Here is a 15,471-nt window from a genome sequence, read left to right on the forward strand (position 1 = left end):
GGAGGTGAAGAGGTACTTCTGCAAGGAGCCTGCTGAGGGTGCTCTGGGACATGCCAGGTGGAGGCCTCACCTGTCCTCCTCTCCTCCAGGTGGGAGGAGCTGTATGGTGACCATTAGGTCTGTGCCTGCTGTGAGTCCAGGTGTGCTGGCAGCCGGAATGAAGGTGGGTCTGGTTCTCTATCCCTTGTGGATGCATCTCTGCCCAGGAGACAACCATGCTTGGACAACTGAGGAATGATCCCGTGCTGGACAAAGGGACTGTGTAGATGAGTAGACTGTGGGTCTCTGGGTATAGCAGATCCCTCACTCCTGGGTGTTACTTGTCCACAGGTACCAGGAGCCTGGTGACCAGCAGTCGGGTGGCTGTGGCACCAGTAGAAGCTCCTCTGGATGTGGGAGCTGACTGGACTGAGGATGAGGAGGGAGACCCTCAGATCTCCAGTGAAGATGCTGAGAGCACCAGTGAGGATGTGGAGGGAGCAGAGGACTTTGGAGATGTTGGCCAGTGGACAGGTAGGGTCTGGCAGGAGGAGCTCCTGTAGGGGTGGGTGTCCTGCAGTTCAGCTGGATTGTTCTCCTTCTTCCTCCCCAGGTGCCTGAATGAAGGCTCCAGCCTGGCCCTTGTGACTCTCCTGCCTCCAGTTGCCTTGTAATGGCAACATTTCAATAAAGCTGTGAAAGACCCTTCTGCCTGCCCTTGTTTCTTTATGGTTTACAGGTTTGAATGGGGTGGAGGAATTCAAGGGAAGTGAGACCCATTAATAAATTAAAGTACTGTATTTGTGGTGGTTCCACTTTCAAGAATGCTTCCTGTATTGCTGCCAATGAGGACTGAAAATGGCTGGAGTTATAAAGCATTGTACTGGGGGAAGATGGCCGCACTATTCCTTGGACAGGTCATTGTGACTTTTTTTTTTTTTTACTGTGGGAGAGACAGAGGTGTTCAATATACTGGAAATCCTCCCGTTTCCGAGAGGGGTAGTGCTTATGGAGTGAGTTGCTACTGTAGTGCCCAGTAAGAGTGAGATCTGATGTCCTATTCTAGGCTGCACAAACTGACTAAAATAAACACAAGGAAGGAATTGTCAACAGGGGCTTGGTGTAAAGTAGGCCTTCCTTCATTAGCAGAGGAACAATACTGGTGTGTGAATAATGGTACAGTTAGAATCTCGGAGGTCTTATGTTATGGGTGTTGGTTTCACAGCAGTGGTAGTGGACAGTCATAAGTATTAGGATTGAGACTGGAGATCCCAGTACTTGATCCGGAAGACAGGTGTTCACAACTACCTCTACCAGCAGCACAGGTGGTGTAGATTGAGACTGAACGCTTACTACACAAAGCCTCTCCACTGTTTCAGTGTCCCGTGTCATGGATTTCAAGTGAATCCTAGTCTTCCTTTGTGACTACCTATAATTTGCACAAATCATGATGGCCCACTAAGGCTGTCAATTTTTAGCCCTACTGCAGTGCCCTATTAAAGTTTCAAGGATTTAGAATAAACTATTTTATATAATGGTTCCGAAGGTGGCTTCTCAAAGCACTTGACAAAATTACAATTAGAATACACAGGATAAAACAATTCCAATAGATTGAGGAGAAAAGTAGAAGCAGAGGGGTAAAGAATAGAACCAGTTCAGTAAAGGCTCTTCTACAGAAGAAGGTGTTGAGTCTGAATTTGAAGGAGTTTAGGGAAGGTGACTCTGGTATCCTTGGGGAGAGAGTTCCAGAGCTTGGGGGCATAACAGCAGAAAGCCCTGTCACACATACAGTGTAGACAGGCTTGGGGGACAGTTAGGAGACTAGAATTAGAAGAGCGAAGGTTATGATGTGGGGAGTAGGGTGATAATAGATCAAACTGCTACTGAGAAGCAACTGAAATGTGATGGCATGTTCTACAATTTATGCAAGACAGGTAATGTTAGGATTTTATGGAACAGTGGTAATGGCAGCACTTTTGAGGATCGTTGGTACAACGGCAATGCTCAAGGATTCATTTCTAATATTGAGGACAATGGGTTATATACCCATCGTTCTTACCAAAGGATCAGAGACCTTTTGCTATATATAAAGATTCCTTTCCACCACTAATTTATACAGGTTTGGTTCATTTGGGCTTTATCAGTTAAACATTTAATATTGTATTTGTCAGTTTGTTGATGCCTATATATCACAGTGATCTGCACACACATCTTTGACTGAATATGGGCTGCCAAACCTCTCCACCAAACTTATGTATCACGGTAGGTACACAAGAAGTTTCTTTGTAATAACAGGGTTGGTGCCAGTAGTCAGACTGGGTCAATTGCAAGGTAAGAACAGCATCGCATTAACTGGAGATGATCCAGAGATTAGCATGCAGCTCTGTACGCCAGATTACTACCGATTTGCAACGCGCTCGTCTGTTGACTTTAGTCCCCTGCTCAATAATCACAATGTTCCCAATTGCAATGAGCCCAAGGAAACAGCTGCTGCTCTCTAGATGACACTACAGGACAGGACTAAGTACAATTCCTGCAATAGACTAAGCAGTTTAGTGCCAAACTAATGGAACACTGAATCCTATGGGACAGGTCCGAATGTAGTAACAGCTTAATACTGAAATAATATCGTAAACACCTTGTGATCTTAAGAATCTGTCGCTGTTAAAAAGTATTATAATAATAAGCTAAAATTGTACTGCAGCCACAACACAGTGGACCTGCAGCTCCTGTCCTGATCATACAGAAAGATGTCATCACTATGTAGTGTGCTCTCTGAAGGCACCAGTTCTGTAGGGTTTGGGCATTTACTGGGACAATTATTAATTGTAGCAGTAAATCACAAAATGATTCTTTTAATGGCTTTAGAATCCAACCATGCGATATAACTCAAACAATGCACACACACAGGTACTAATACATGAGGATACATTTCTTAATATATGGAATATGCATATGAACCTAACAGATCTTATCGAGAGGGTTATCAGAATACAAAGGGTATATATTCAATCAGTTACCAAGAGTTACATATATCAAGAGGACATACGTTCAGTATATCATTCATTTAGACCATTTTGTAATTGAACTTGGTTACAACTTCTACATTAGATACTCAAAACAAGTACATAACTCTTAGGAATTAAATTGATATCAACTGTTTGGGATAACAATTGATTTCTCGAGCTGTAATGCATTGAAGTTGAATACTCATCCAGTCTCTGGGGATTCAGATCTCCTGCGGGCACAAAGAAACAGTTGCAGGCTGTTGCTGTCCAATCCGCGCTCTCTGGCTCGGTGCCAGGCTGTGCTGTGCGGCTTGTGACGGTGCGCTGCTGATGCTCACTGACCAGCTAGTTAGTGTTGGCTTTAACTAGCAAAGTTTGCACACAGGAGAAAAGATGACTGTGAGTCCCAGCAAGTCAGGAAGTGGACCGGTTCGTTCCTGATGAAGAGCTAGTTCTGAATAGTGATTCAGCTGTCCACAGTTCTGACCTGTTCACGAGGCCTGCTCGGGTGGATCCTCTGGTTACTCTCTGGCAACCTCTGCTCTAGACTCTTAGAACAAAGGAAAGTTCTGGCACTCGGACACACTGGCCGTTCCGTGGTTGTCCGGGCTGAGTCTCAGGATGGTCAGGAGGCGCGCTGCGAGAATGTCCTGCCCTTGGCAGCCTTTCTGCTCCTGGGCCGTCCCGCCCTGGAATTGTCTCACACTCCTGGAATTCTCCTTTGAATTCCCTTTAGAATAGTCTTGGAGCTCTGTGTTGCCTGTTTTTACCTGGAGGAACTTCAGCTCGTTCATTGGATGAAAGTTTCATGGGCATCAGAGAGCCACGTGGGTTACTCGGCCCTACCAGTCCCTGATTGGTTGATCAAGGTGAGATATGAGTCACTTACTCCTGACACTTAGGAATGCAGTCCAGATGTCCATCTGGCACTCCCTAGACAGATAGGCGCCAATGGATGCCCACTGATCATGATAGCTAGGCTTAGCTAAATGCATCCCCATTTGGGAGCTGTCCCCTATCAAAAGAAAACATCTTTAAATCAGCCTGCCTGAATAGCTTGAAGAGAGAGATGGGGCCTCATTTGGGAAAGCACAGCAACACTTAATTCTGTCTTATTAATAAGCATTGCCGCTACAAATAGTAGGAAGAAAGATACAATGTTTTGAAAATGTAATATGTTTTAAAGGATTAAAGGGAAAAGAAATACTTAATATAAACTTATTCAACTGAGCTCCTCTAAACAATATAGCCTGAAGAATTGCCAAAGCACAATGTATCAATTTTGGTGACACTGGGGTAAAAGGATCACAACATTGAAAACCACAAGGCTTATTTTCAACAGCAAAATTTGTGCTTGATAAAATTTGACAAAAAAAGGAATATTACATGCACGGAAACCAATATTTACCACTAGGGTAGAATGCAGCATAGAACAGTTGGATAGAAGGTTAATGTAACTCTATAGTGCATCACAGAGGTCACTCTCTTCCCCCTCATTATGCAGGCTGACTTGTTCACAGTGAACTGTCCTCCAGCGATAGTCAGCTGTAATCACTGACGCAGACATGATGTTAATACTCTGACAGCATCTTGGCTGATTTGGTTAAAGTGTTTTCCTATTAAACAGGAGATTCTGCGTTCAAATCCCACCAGTGTCTTTTTTCCTGTCTTGTCTTACAAAATGTATCACTATGGATGATTACATGCAGCTTGATTTTGATTAATGCAAGTTTTCATTCCCTTTCTGATGGCTCTCTCTACAGTAATTTTTAAAAGTACTAATCGGGATGGATTACTGTACATATCCTCAGTTAAGGGGAATATATAAGTAGTGACTATCCAAATTGCATTTTTGTGTGAAACGCATTTCAGAAAATCGAAAACCAATTTTCAAAACTCACAATAACAAGACAAAGGCAAAACATAAGTTCACTTGCACTTTATGCATATTTACCACAACCTTGCCTTCTGATCATAAAAAAGTCTTAATTTTAATATAGCAGTTTTAAATGGGACATTAAGAACATGGCATATGAGACTATATGGTTAACCGAGGATGAGCAAAGGATGATCGCATTTTCTGCTTATTGCTATGAACCTACCTCTGGTTATAAAAATGTCTCAAAATTCTGACACTGAGGTGTGAGACACAATGTAACAGGCTCTCATAATCCCGAAATACAAGAAATTTTACTGTAGCGTTTTATAAATTTGACCCTGTGAACATTGCATGTCCCTCCTTCCTCATTACCAAAACATCTCAATGTTCCGACACTATGTACATTTGTAATTACAACACTTCACTGTTTCATTTATGAGTTGTGACATTGTGAACATGGCATGTTAAAGTATATAGAAAATCTAGATCAGAACGGGCTAAATGCAATTCCTAGTGATTTATCATTTTCTTACTTTCTAAATTAAAAAAGTGATTAGGACACTTCAGTATGACATAAAATATGCTTCAATGACAGAATAAATAATAATAATAAATAATCATGGAAAAAATACCCAAAGTGGACATTCATAGTTGTGATTATGGGAATGTTAGCTATCGGGTGGGTAGCTGCGTCAGCATGCGTAGGCTGCAAAGGAACAAGTAAAGGACTATTCCTGCTGAAAAGAGAAGAAAAGAATCACAATGTTTCGGCTGTGGAGCCTTCTTCAGGTGTGAGAAAGACAGGGCAGTAAGCAAAGATAATTTTCTTTTTATCTTTGCTGAATGCAGTTTATCGCTGATGACAACATCAAAGACATTAAGGAGTTTTTACGGCTAACAGCTCCACATCAACTTCCTTTCATAACTAACCTCATCAGATCCCTCAACTCCCAACTCTTCCAGTTTCTCACTTCAGAGAAGGATAAAAAACTCAAAATTCTCTACAGAGAAAAACCATCAACATCCTTATCACCTCCACCAATCCTAACCTTGGTGTTACTACACCTCTGACCTTCCCCTTTCACCCCTTTGCATCCTCAGCTAACATATTTAAATAGTACAACAAAATTACAATAGATTGAACAGTATGTTTAAAATTAAGGTAAATGTGTCAAAATATCGAAGTCCAAATGCACGGTGCTAATGTAACAAAGCTTGCAAGTTCTTAAACAAATCTGCATTATATTTTTAAAATATTTCAGCAGAGGATGCAACGGGGGTATAAATGACGACTCGACTTTTTCTTGGGTGAATTTGGTTTCCTGGGGAGTTGCGATGTTGGGCATACAGTAATCGGACATTTCCCGGTGATTCAGACACGTGTTAAGCACTCGCATTTCCTGCAAATATTAAAATGGTTAAGGTTTCGCTTAGAAATCCAATCGACCTTTGTGAAGACAATATTTACATCGCAAAAGAAACCCGTCCCTGGGTGGACTCGAACCACCAACCTTTCAGTTAACAACCAAACGAGCCACACAGACGGAATGGTGGGTCCCTGTCTCACCTCACAACTTTCCGGTTAAAAAAATATATTTTTTTGACAGCTGGCAATATTTCTTCTGCACTGATAATCAAGAATTGAATTTCATTTCTCGCAAGCTGTGTGAATTTCAAGTTTTCCAGAAAGGAAATTAATACATGCATTTAACGAAATCAAGCCCTTTGTGATAGTCCGAAATGGTACGTTATGTACCACAAGATAGGAAAAAAAACATGACTGGGATTTTAAGCTACGTGACCTATGGTACCAGACCGGGGAAAAGTTAGCTTGAAGTTCGAAAACGATTTTGGCACGCCTGTAGCGTTTACACGAAACCTCTTAGAATCGCGAGAATACTTGCTTTGTGTATAAAATACATTGTGAATGCTTTCTCAGCCTTTACTTTTTCGTTTATATGACATTTGTTTGACCAAGCACGAATATTCTTTTGTCCATATCTTCGCAACGGAAGCACAGAACGCCTTCAAACCAAATGCATTTAAAAGACCACGACATGTGGATATTTCCACAGCCTCTACATCAAAGTATCAGTGAGCTAATTATCTTTTTTTAAAACCTCCGGTTTTTCATCGATGCGTAATTACGCACTAACTGGAACCCGGGGGACCGCTGTGTGCACAAGTTCACAACGCGAGAAATACTGTTCAATATGGCTTCATGCGAAAAACCCGTATATGACCATAGGCAACAGAATAGCGCAGTCTCCAATTACTCAGACTGTAAGCACGGGAATAAAGCTTTGTCTGAATTCTGAAACCCTTCCTTTACGTTCTGTTTTCATTCGGGTAAGAGTCAACTATATTCACAATACTACTGACAGCAGGAAGATTAAAATATTCTTTTCTCAGCAGCTTATTAAAAACAGCTCCCATGATGTTCAAACCGATTTTTTACACAGAACACTGACACAGCTTTGCGTTCTGAATCTCTTTTTCTCGTGTGTTTATTTAATGTGGCACAATGTACTTGGATAGGGGTATTCTGTTCACAAACCAATAGCATTTAAACCACAGCACCCACAATGCTGCAAGTAAGTGTTTTACACACTAAGCAGAGAGCGATGTCTTCCTCGTTAGTATAGTGGCAAATATCCCCACCTGTCACGCGGGAGACCAGGGTACATCAGGACATGCATTGAAGTGAAAGCAGGATGCGCTGCGACATCCACTGTGCAGATCCCGCCACACTAAGAGGTGAGTGGGTCTGTTCGATCACAGCACTAGGCGAATCCCCAAACAGTGTGCGTGGCAACAAACGAAATGGGCCTGTTTCCGCCCGGTTTCGATCCGGGGAAATCGGGCCCAGTAGTGGCGGGATCTGTACAGTGCATGTCGCAGCGCTTCAATGTGCTTCCTGATGTCCTACCCCGAGAACAGAAAGGACAGCGTACACAGCAACAACAGATCAGGTCTCTGCACTGGATCTAAGCTGCCCCCATCTCCTCTGCTCTGCGGCTCCTGCGGAGTGGAGTCCTGCCTGGAGCCGTGTTTGCAGGCGGCGGCTCCCCGCGCTCTGTCTGTGCGTCATGTCCAAGAGCTCCTGGGAGGAAGAGAGAGCCCTCCCACTCGGGGGCTTTTCCACGGTCTGTGTGAGGAGGGGCGGGTGTGTCCAGTAGCTTATCGAGCGGAAGCCTGGGGCGGCAGAGAGCTGTGATCGTGCAGACCTTGAGGTGTCACCTCTTTGTCTGCTTTCCCGTCCCCCCTCCGCCCAAGTTCTGCTCCAAAGTAGCCCGGCAACCCCTCACACCTGCACGTGTCACAACCTAAGGTGCGGTCATGAGACACCCATGGGGTGCCGTTCTGTTCTTGCTAATTGTTTCCTGCCCGTCGCAGGCAGGAGTCCATGCGAGGAAGATGCGCTGGACAGAGCTCAGAGGGCGCAGCTGAGTGGCTTTCCTTCTGAGTGACGTTCCTGCAACACTCTCCCGCTACTCTTGGTGCGCTCATGCCACAACACAGGAAGGCTGGAGCAGGTGGCTGTGGGCTTTGCACACCGCCGAAATAGCTCAGTTGGGAGAGCGTTAGACTGAAGATCTAAAGGTCCCTGGTTCGATCCCGGGTTTCGGCATTTTGTTTCATCGCCCCCTTTGTTCCTCTCTCCAGCGCCCCCTGCCTAAAGTGACGCGTCCATTTCTCAGCCCGAAACGCAAGCGAGACACCAGCAGCGGTCCCTGCAGGTTTCCGTAGTGTAGCAGCTATCACGATCGCCTAACACGCAAAAGGTCCCTGGTTCGAGACCGGGCGGAAACAGCCTCGTTTTGCACGCTCCTGTACTTCACAGAGGTCTTGAGCAACCGGTCATTTGTTCCCAATGTATTTCCGGTGCCTTCGTGCACTCTTGTACCAAACGCACGTTCCTTCTGTACGCGGAGCCGATCATTTGCAATTGAGCTGTGCCGACAGACCAGGACGAGCTCTGTCGGCTCAAAAGCAGCGCAGGACCTGCAAGAACAACAGAAAGATTAGCATCCAGCGGGGGCCTCTTAGTGAGCCCAAGAGCTCATCAAGAATCGGCTCCAGCAACAGGGCTGGGCGCATTGTTCCATTCTCCGACCACTCTCGGTGTAAACAAGTCCCTCCTGGTCTCTGCTTGAAATACACTTTCCTGCGTTTGCTTTGGTGTAACTGGCTTCCCCTGCATGGGCGAATGTGAAGAAGATCCTTAGTAAGTCATTGAAGAAAACCGAGAAGAGGTCGGAGTGGCCTCTGTCGTTCATCAACGATCCAGTCAGGCAGTACTCCTCTGTAAAGCGCCGTTCGTTCACATCGATTGGCTTTTTTTTGCCTTCATTCGTGCGAGTAGTAAAAGCAGACGCCCCTATTCTGCCGTGACCCGGATTCGAACCGGGGTTGTTGCGGTCACAACGCAAAGTACTGACCACTATACGATCACAGCGAGTTACCGAGACACACGCGGCAGGGCGGAAAGGGCTGTGCTCTCTTCGTGTGACATAATTCGGAAAAGTCCTGACGTTGCATTTCAACTCAGCCCCAGTATACATTGACCCTTCGACACTCTGAGTGACAACTCTCTTGCGTGTTTTCTCATATTTATGTAGTTTGCTTGGTGGCGCAGTCGTCGTGCACAAAGAACGCTTTGAAAAGCGTCAAAAGCAAGTCATTCCAAGTTGGTCGTTTGTGTTTTCCATTCAGACGCGAAATGCTGAAATAATCTCTCGGCTCCTCGGTTGTCATTTCTGCTACATAGAGGAATCACAGCACGCGTGTTAAAAGAAGACTGTGATATTTGGTGCGTCTTGGATTAGACGAGATTAAAGAGTGAGTAGTTTTGTTTTTCTGTGATGTAATGGGACCAATGAAGAATGTGGCATTCAGACTAATGTGGAGTATTTGTTTCCTTAGGGAAATTGCCACTACCATATACTGGGGCATTAGGACCCATATGGACCACAGGGTGAGCGCCCAGCGACAGAAACCAGACGGTACCGTGTGTCGGGCTCGGCCGCGATCAGGACAATGACTTCTCTTAAATGTTTAACTGATAAAACCCAAATGAACCAAACCTGTATAAATTAGTGGTGGAAAGGAGTCTTTTTATATAGCAAAAGGTTTCAGTTTTCACCTCAGTAGCAGTTTGATCTATTATCACCCTACTCCCCACCTCAGAACCTTCGCTCTTCTTATTCTGGTCTCCTACCTGTCCCCCACGCCCATCTACACTGTATGGGTGACAGGGCCTTCTCCTGTTATGCCCCCAAGCTCTGGAACTCTCTCCCCAAGGATAGCAGAGTCTCCTTCCCTAAACTCCTTCAAATTCAGACTCAACACCTTGTTCTGTAGAAGAGCCTTTACTGAACTGGTTCCATTCTTTACCCCTCTGCTTTTACTTTCCTTAGTACCACCATCCATGGTCTCCTCTGTCTATTGGAATTGTTTTATCCTGTGTATTCTTATAATTATGTCAAGTGCTTTGAGAAGCCACCTTTGGAACCATTATATAAAATAGTTTAGCCTAAATCCTTGAAACTTTAATAGGGCATTGCAGTAGGGCTAAAAATTAACAGTGTCAGTGGGCCAGCAGGATTTGTGCAAATTATAGGTAGTCACAAAGGAAGACTAGGATTCACTTGAAATTCATGACATGGGACACTGAAACAGTGGAGAGGCTTTGTGTAGTAAGCGTTCAGTCTCAATCTACACAGTCTGTGCTGCTAGTAGAGGTGGTTGTGAACACTTGTCTTCCCAGTTAAGTACTGGGATCTCCAATTTCAATCCTAATACTTCCCGTGACTGTCCAATACCACTGCTGTGAAACCAACACCCATAACATAAGACCTCCGAGATTCTAACTGTACCATTATTCACTGATGTTTGGGCACCAGTATTGTTCCTCTGCTAAGGAAGGAAGGCCTACTTTACACCAAGCCCCTGTTGACAATCCCTTCCTTGTGTTTCTTTTAGTCAGTTTGTGCAGCCTAGAATAGGACATCAGATCTCACTCTTACTGGGCACTACAGTAGCAACTGACACTCCATAAGCACTACCCCTCTAGGAAACAGGAGGACTGCCAGTATATTGAACACCTCTGTCTCTCCCCCAGTAAAAAAGTCACAATGACCTGCCCAAGGAATAGTGCGGCCATCTTCCCCCAGTACAATGCTTTATTACAACATCAATTTTCAGTCTTCAGTGGCAGCAATACGGGAAGCATTCTTGAAAGGGGAACCCCCACAAATACTTCCCTTGAATTCCTCCACCCCATTCAAACCATAAAGAAACAAGGGCAAGCAGAAGGGTCTTTCACAGCTTTATTGAGATGTTGCCATTACAAGGCAAGTGGAGGCAGGAGAGTCACAAGGGCCAGGCTGGAGCCTTCATTCAGGCACCTGGGGAGGAAGAAGGAGAACAATCCAGCTGAACTGCAGGACACCCACCCCTATAGGGGCTCCTCCTGCCAGACCCTACCTGTCCACTGGCCAACATCTCCAAAGTCCTCTGCTCCCTCCACATCCTCACTGGTGCTCTCAGCATCTTCACTGGAGATCTGAGGGTCTCCCTCCTCATCCTCAGTCCAGTCAGCTCCCACATCCAGAGGAGCTTCTACTGGTGCCACAGCCACCCGACTGCTGGTAACCAGGCTCCTGGTACCTGTGGACAAGCGGCACCCAGCAGTGAGGGATCTGCTACAGCTGGGGACCCAGAGTCTACTCATCTAAAAAGTCCCTTTGTCCAGCACGGGATCATTCCTCAGTTGTCCAAGCATGGTTGTCTCTTGGGCAGAGATGCATCCACAAGGGATAGAGAACCAGACCCACCTTCATTCCGACTGCCAGCACACCTGGACTCACAGCAGGCACAGACCTCATGGTCACCATACAGTTCCTCCCACCTGGAGGAGAGGAGGAGGACAGGTGAGGCCTAAACCTGGCATGTCCCAGAGCACCCTCAGCAGGCTCCTTGCAGAAGTACCTCTTAGCCTCCCTGTTGTAGGTGCAGGACTTGGTCCCTGGTGTTGCTTTAGCAGGAGCCACAGCCATGACACAGTGCATGTACAGCTCAGTCACTTCATGCTGCAAGAGGGAAGGTCACAGCATTAAGGGATCAAGGCCAATAGAGGGACAGAGAAGGACCTTCTGCCATCAGTGAAGGCAAGCTGGCAGCTCTAGGCACTAGAGCTGCCACAGTCTGGTTCACATCTAGATCATGGATGAAAAAGCAGACCATGGATCAGTAGAGCGAGAAGGCTGAGCAGCCTTTGAGAGCAGTACCTTCCTGGACAGCTTCTTCTGGAAGAGGAAGGCATCAATTGTGAAGCGGAGCACATCCTTCTGCTTGGAGGGGACAAACCTGGACAGGCAGCCTTGCTGTCCACCATGCACCTGGGGACAAGGACAAGGATGAACCCCTGCAGGCTCTCGGGGCTCCTGCCCACCTCCCCTCCCAGAAGGGGCCGTACCCCAAGTTGTCGATCACGGGGAAACGGGGCTGGGAGTGCTGGTCTGGTTTCTCCGTTACGCAACACGAGTGGATGTACAGCCTCTGCTCCGCTGTGGCAAAGTAGGCAGTGGCCTGGAAGTACATGGGCTGACCCAGGAAGTACTCATCCTTAGGAGAGAGCCGGACCCAGTGGGCTGGAGAGAGAGAGAGGCAGCATTACACCTGCACACAGCACCCCCTGCAGGCAGGTGGAGCCACTCGCTCAAGGAGCTTACAGTTGGTGGTGAGCAGGACAAAGCTGTGCTTGTTCTTCAGGTCCTTGAAGAAGGTCCTTCTCCTGGCCCACGTGGGGACATAGCCAACCTTGTAGGAGTAGTGGAACCTGCAGGACAGAGGGGATGAGGGGCTTCTGGACACTTTCCCAGCGGCTTCTCAGCAGCAGCAGAGCCCTGCCTACCTGTTGTAGGAGCACTTGACAGGCACAGAGAAGGGAATGAAGCGATGCACAGGTGCACTGGAGGAGGGCGGGGCATAGCGGAGAGTGTTGGAGTACACCAGGCAGCCCTGGACAACCTGCAGGGTCACAGAGGAAGGGATATTCCCAGGAAAGGCAACCCCGATACCGCCCTACAGCTCACATCGATACACTGCCTGTAGATAAAGACCCGCTTACCGATCGCTCGGTGCCGCACTCGTGAAGCCCGTAGATGAAGAAGAAGTAACTGCGTGTGGTTTGGCTGACGCTGCAGTTGCCCAAGGTCACCTCCGATGGCCGACAGCTGAAGCCGAACAGGAGCCGACTGACCCTCACGTACATCCTGCTGGAGTCGCACCACACAGCCACTCCTCGGGTGCCCCCGATGGCCGGGCGAGCCGGCTGCCGCCCTCGCTGGGGAGGAAACAGGACGCTCTTGATGTAGGCGGGTAAGGGGCGGCTGCCGGCTTCGGGCTTCATCTTCTCCTTGTCGAAGTAGGGCGAGTACGCGTCTCTGGACACGGGAAGGCGGCGAAAGTCGGGAGCCAAGGACTGCGAGTCGTTCTCGCTTGCAGACAGGTCTTCGGAGGGCGCATCTGCCAGGTTCAAATCCTCCGACTGGGCTGCGTCTTCAGGAGCCGGGAGGTCGGCCTGGAGCGCTAATTCCCGAGAGTCCCAGCCAGCCGGCCCGGCAGAGATCAGTGCGGGGAGCCCGGCCCCTGCGCACAGGCACAGCACAAAGAGAAACGAGCGCATCGCCAAATTAACGTCCCGCTAAACTGCTACAGAAGTAAGACACATAAACCACCAAACTGTGTTGAAGCAAGAGAGCATAAAGTGTGAACGCGGTGACTAGGTTTTTATACTAGCAGGACTATGCTACCACACACATGGTCGCACTGCCGCTCAATCAACACAATCAATTACACACAGAGACCCGAATTGTTCTCAGCGTCTAATTAGAACCTGCTTCCAGTCTGAGGCGGGACTCCGTGAAGCCGCCTGAACACTTCCCCGTGTGTATCTGACCCCAGCGGAGGAGTTCCACGTAATTTCGACAGAATTAAATCATCCACACGTGTAAAATTTGCTCAGATTAATTTATTGTTCAATTCGTTTCTAATTTCCAAGGACAGTGTGTTAAACTCAGACAGACAGAGTACGGAACATGCGACACGTCCGTCCACACTTTCTTTTATCGAGGGGGCTGTTCTATCAACACGTAATTTTACAATAATAATTTTACTAATTTTCATGTGTAATTGCATGTCATATTAAAATGTGTAATACAAGCATTTCTTTGCTTCCCAGTAAAGAAATACTGATCAGCTTTTGACATGTTCTGATAATAATTTGTCTGATTTCTCAGAGATTGCTTTTGCTTCGCAGCACTGAGAACCTATGGAAGCCCGTTTCCGCCAGGGAGTAAAAAAAAACGCACTATGGTATCTCAGAATTGTGACTTAGAATCTCAGAATTGCGACCTAAAAACTCAGAATTTTGACTTTATATCTCACATTTGCGACTTCGAAATAGCCCCTATTTCATTGTCTGTCCTTTTGTTATTGTAACGGATTCGGGTTCTAGGGCTTGTGCCCTCGCCGCTCCCACCCTACTTCGTGCCTCACTGTATTGGCTTGAATCCAGGCCTTGCTAGCTGAGCTAAAGAACATTTTAGATATAAAGTCGGAGTTCTGAGTTACCAAGTCGCAATTTTGAGTTACTTAGTTGGAATTCTGCGATACCATAGCGCGTTTTTTTAACTCCCTGGCAGAAACGGGCTTTCATACATTTCAATTAGTCTGATCAGTGTAGGACAAGTTAATGTAGAACCATTGCTATGTCTGTCTCTTGTTTGTATATAAATTAATGTCTTTGACAACTTAATGTTAGTTTTTAATTTAGTTTTACGATGTAGGTCATGCGTTAACATATGCACAAGCATACAAAATGTCTCCCTCCTGATTCAGCTCATGCTCCATAGGAGAGAAGCGATTCCTCCTGCTTCTCGTACAATCATATTAGAACAGAAGCCCGTGTCGCCCAGCTCTGATTCAAGAGTGACTCGCATCTTCAGCCCTTTTTTTATTCGTGATCCTAATTTTCTTTAGTTATGATCAATATTGAACTTTTTCTAAATAAAACGACAATAATCAAACATACAAAGTATTAGGAGTTGACAGGGTGCCCCTTTGGAATAGTCGTCAGAAAATGTGAGAAAAGGAAAGTTACCTAAGCTCTCACACACAGCATTAGAGATTGGAATCTGATTGTAAAAAAAAAAACTACCTGTCTCCCCTTCATTTAACGTTGCTGTTGTTTTTATTTTACATGTTGTTAGCATTTTAATGAATTGTTAAAAGACTGATACACAAATCGCTAAGAAAACGTAAAAACCCAACTGTAAGCAATTGACCATTCATATTCCTGAATTTTAAATCCCTGTGTTTATCTGTGTCCAAGTGCCTGGTGCAGCTATTTTGAAAGCAGAGTCTATGATTTATTGCGGAAGCGCATTGTTGCCACCCAGGGAAAAAATCTTAATTAATAAATACCAAATTATCTCCTAATTACGAGATAGCAACGATGTCATTTGTGTGTATGAACAACCTGTTACATTTGCAATGGCAGTACCTACAGGCTATCGAAAGGTTTGCTGGCACTGTGGG

General features: G+C 46.1%; 1 protein-coding gene and 2 non-coding genes across 3 annotated transcripts; 1 reads left to right on the plus strand and 2 right to left on the minus strand.

The window, feature by feature from the left end:
• The first annotated feature begins 8,424 nt into the window (after nt 1–8,424).
• On the plus strand, nt 8,425–8,497 carry trnaf-gaa (transfer RNA phenylalanine (anticodon GAA)). The gene has a single exon. It is a non-coding gene; the product is annotated as a tRNA-Phe (tRNA).
• Nucleotides 8,498–9,253: 756 nt separating this feature from the next.
• Nucleotides 9,254–9,325, minus strand: trnah-gug (transfer RNA histidin (anticodon GUG)). Its single transcript has one exon. It is a non-coding gene; the product is annotated as a tRNA-His (tRNA).
• Nucleotides 9,326–11,867: 2,542 nt separating this feature from the next.
• On the minus strand, nt 11,868–13,607 carry LOC138242812 (zona pellucida sperm-binding protein 3-like). Its single transcript, XM_069198368.1, has 6 exons — nt 13,001–13,607; nt 12,785–12,900; nt 12,603–12,709; nt 12,347–12,521; nt 12,159–12,269; nt 11,868–11,960 (listed from the first exon to the last, which is right to left on the minus strand). Exons 1-6 carry the CDS (start codon nt 13,556–13,558, stop codon nt 11,951–11,953), a joined length of 1,077 nt encoding a protein of 358 aa, XP_069054469.1. The 5' UTR covers nt 13,559–13,607; the 3' UTR covers nt 11,868–11,950.
• Nucleotides 13,608–15,471: the final 1,864 nt, after the last annotated feature.

Source organism: Lepisosteus oculatus, chromosome 14, assembly GCF_040954835.1.
Source record: "Lepisosteus oculatus isolate fLepOcu1 chromosome 14, fLepOcu1.hap2, whole genome shotgun sequence".
Taxonomy (NCBI): Eukaryota; Metazoa; Chordata; class Actinopteri; order Semionotiformes; family Lepisosteidae; genus Lepisosteus; species Lepisosteus oculatus.

What these genes read in the sequence shown, in the direction of transcription:
- LOC138242812 (XM_069198368.1), bottom strand. Translation starts at nt 13,558, where the DNA reads ATGCGCTCGTTTCTCTTTGTGCTGTGCCTGTGCGCAGGGGCCGGGCTC. An exon ending in AGTGCGGCACCGAGCGATCG is followed by an intron (nt 12,901 to 13,000) that starts GTAAGCGGGTCT and finishes GTGACCCTGCAG; the next exon opens with GTTGTCCAGGGCTGCCTGGT. An exon ending in GTCAAGTGCTCCTACAACAG is followed by an intron (nt 12,710 to 12,784) that starts GTAGGCAGGGCT and finishes TCTGTCCTGCAG; the next exon opens with GTTCCACTACTCCTACAAGG.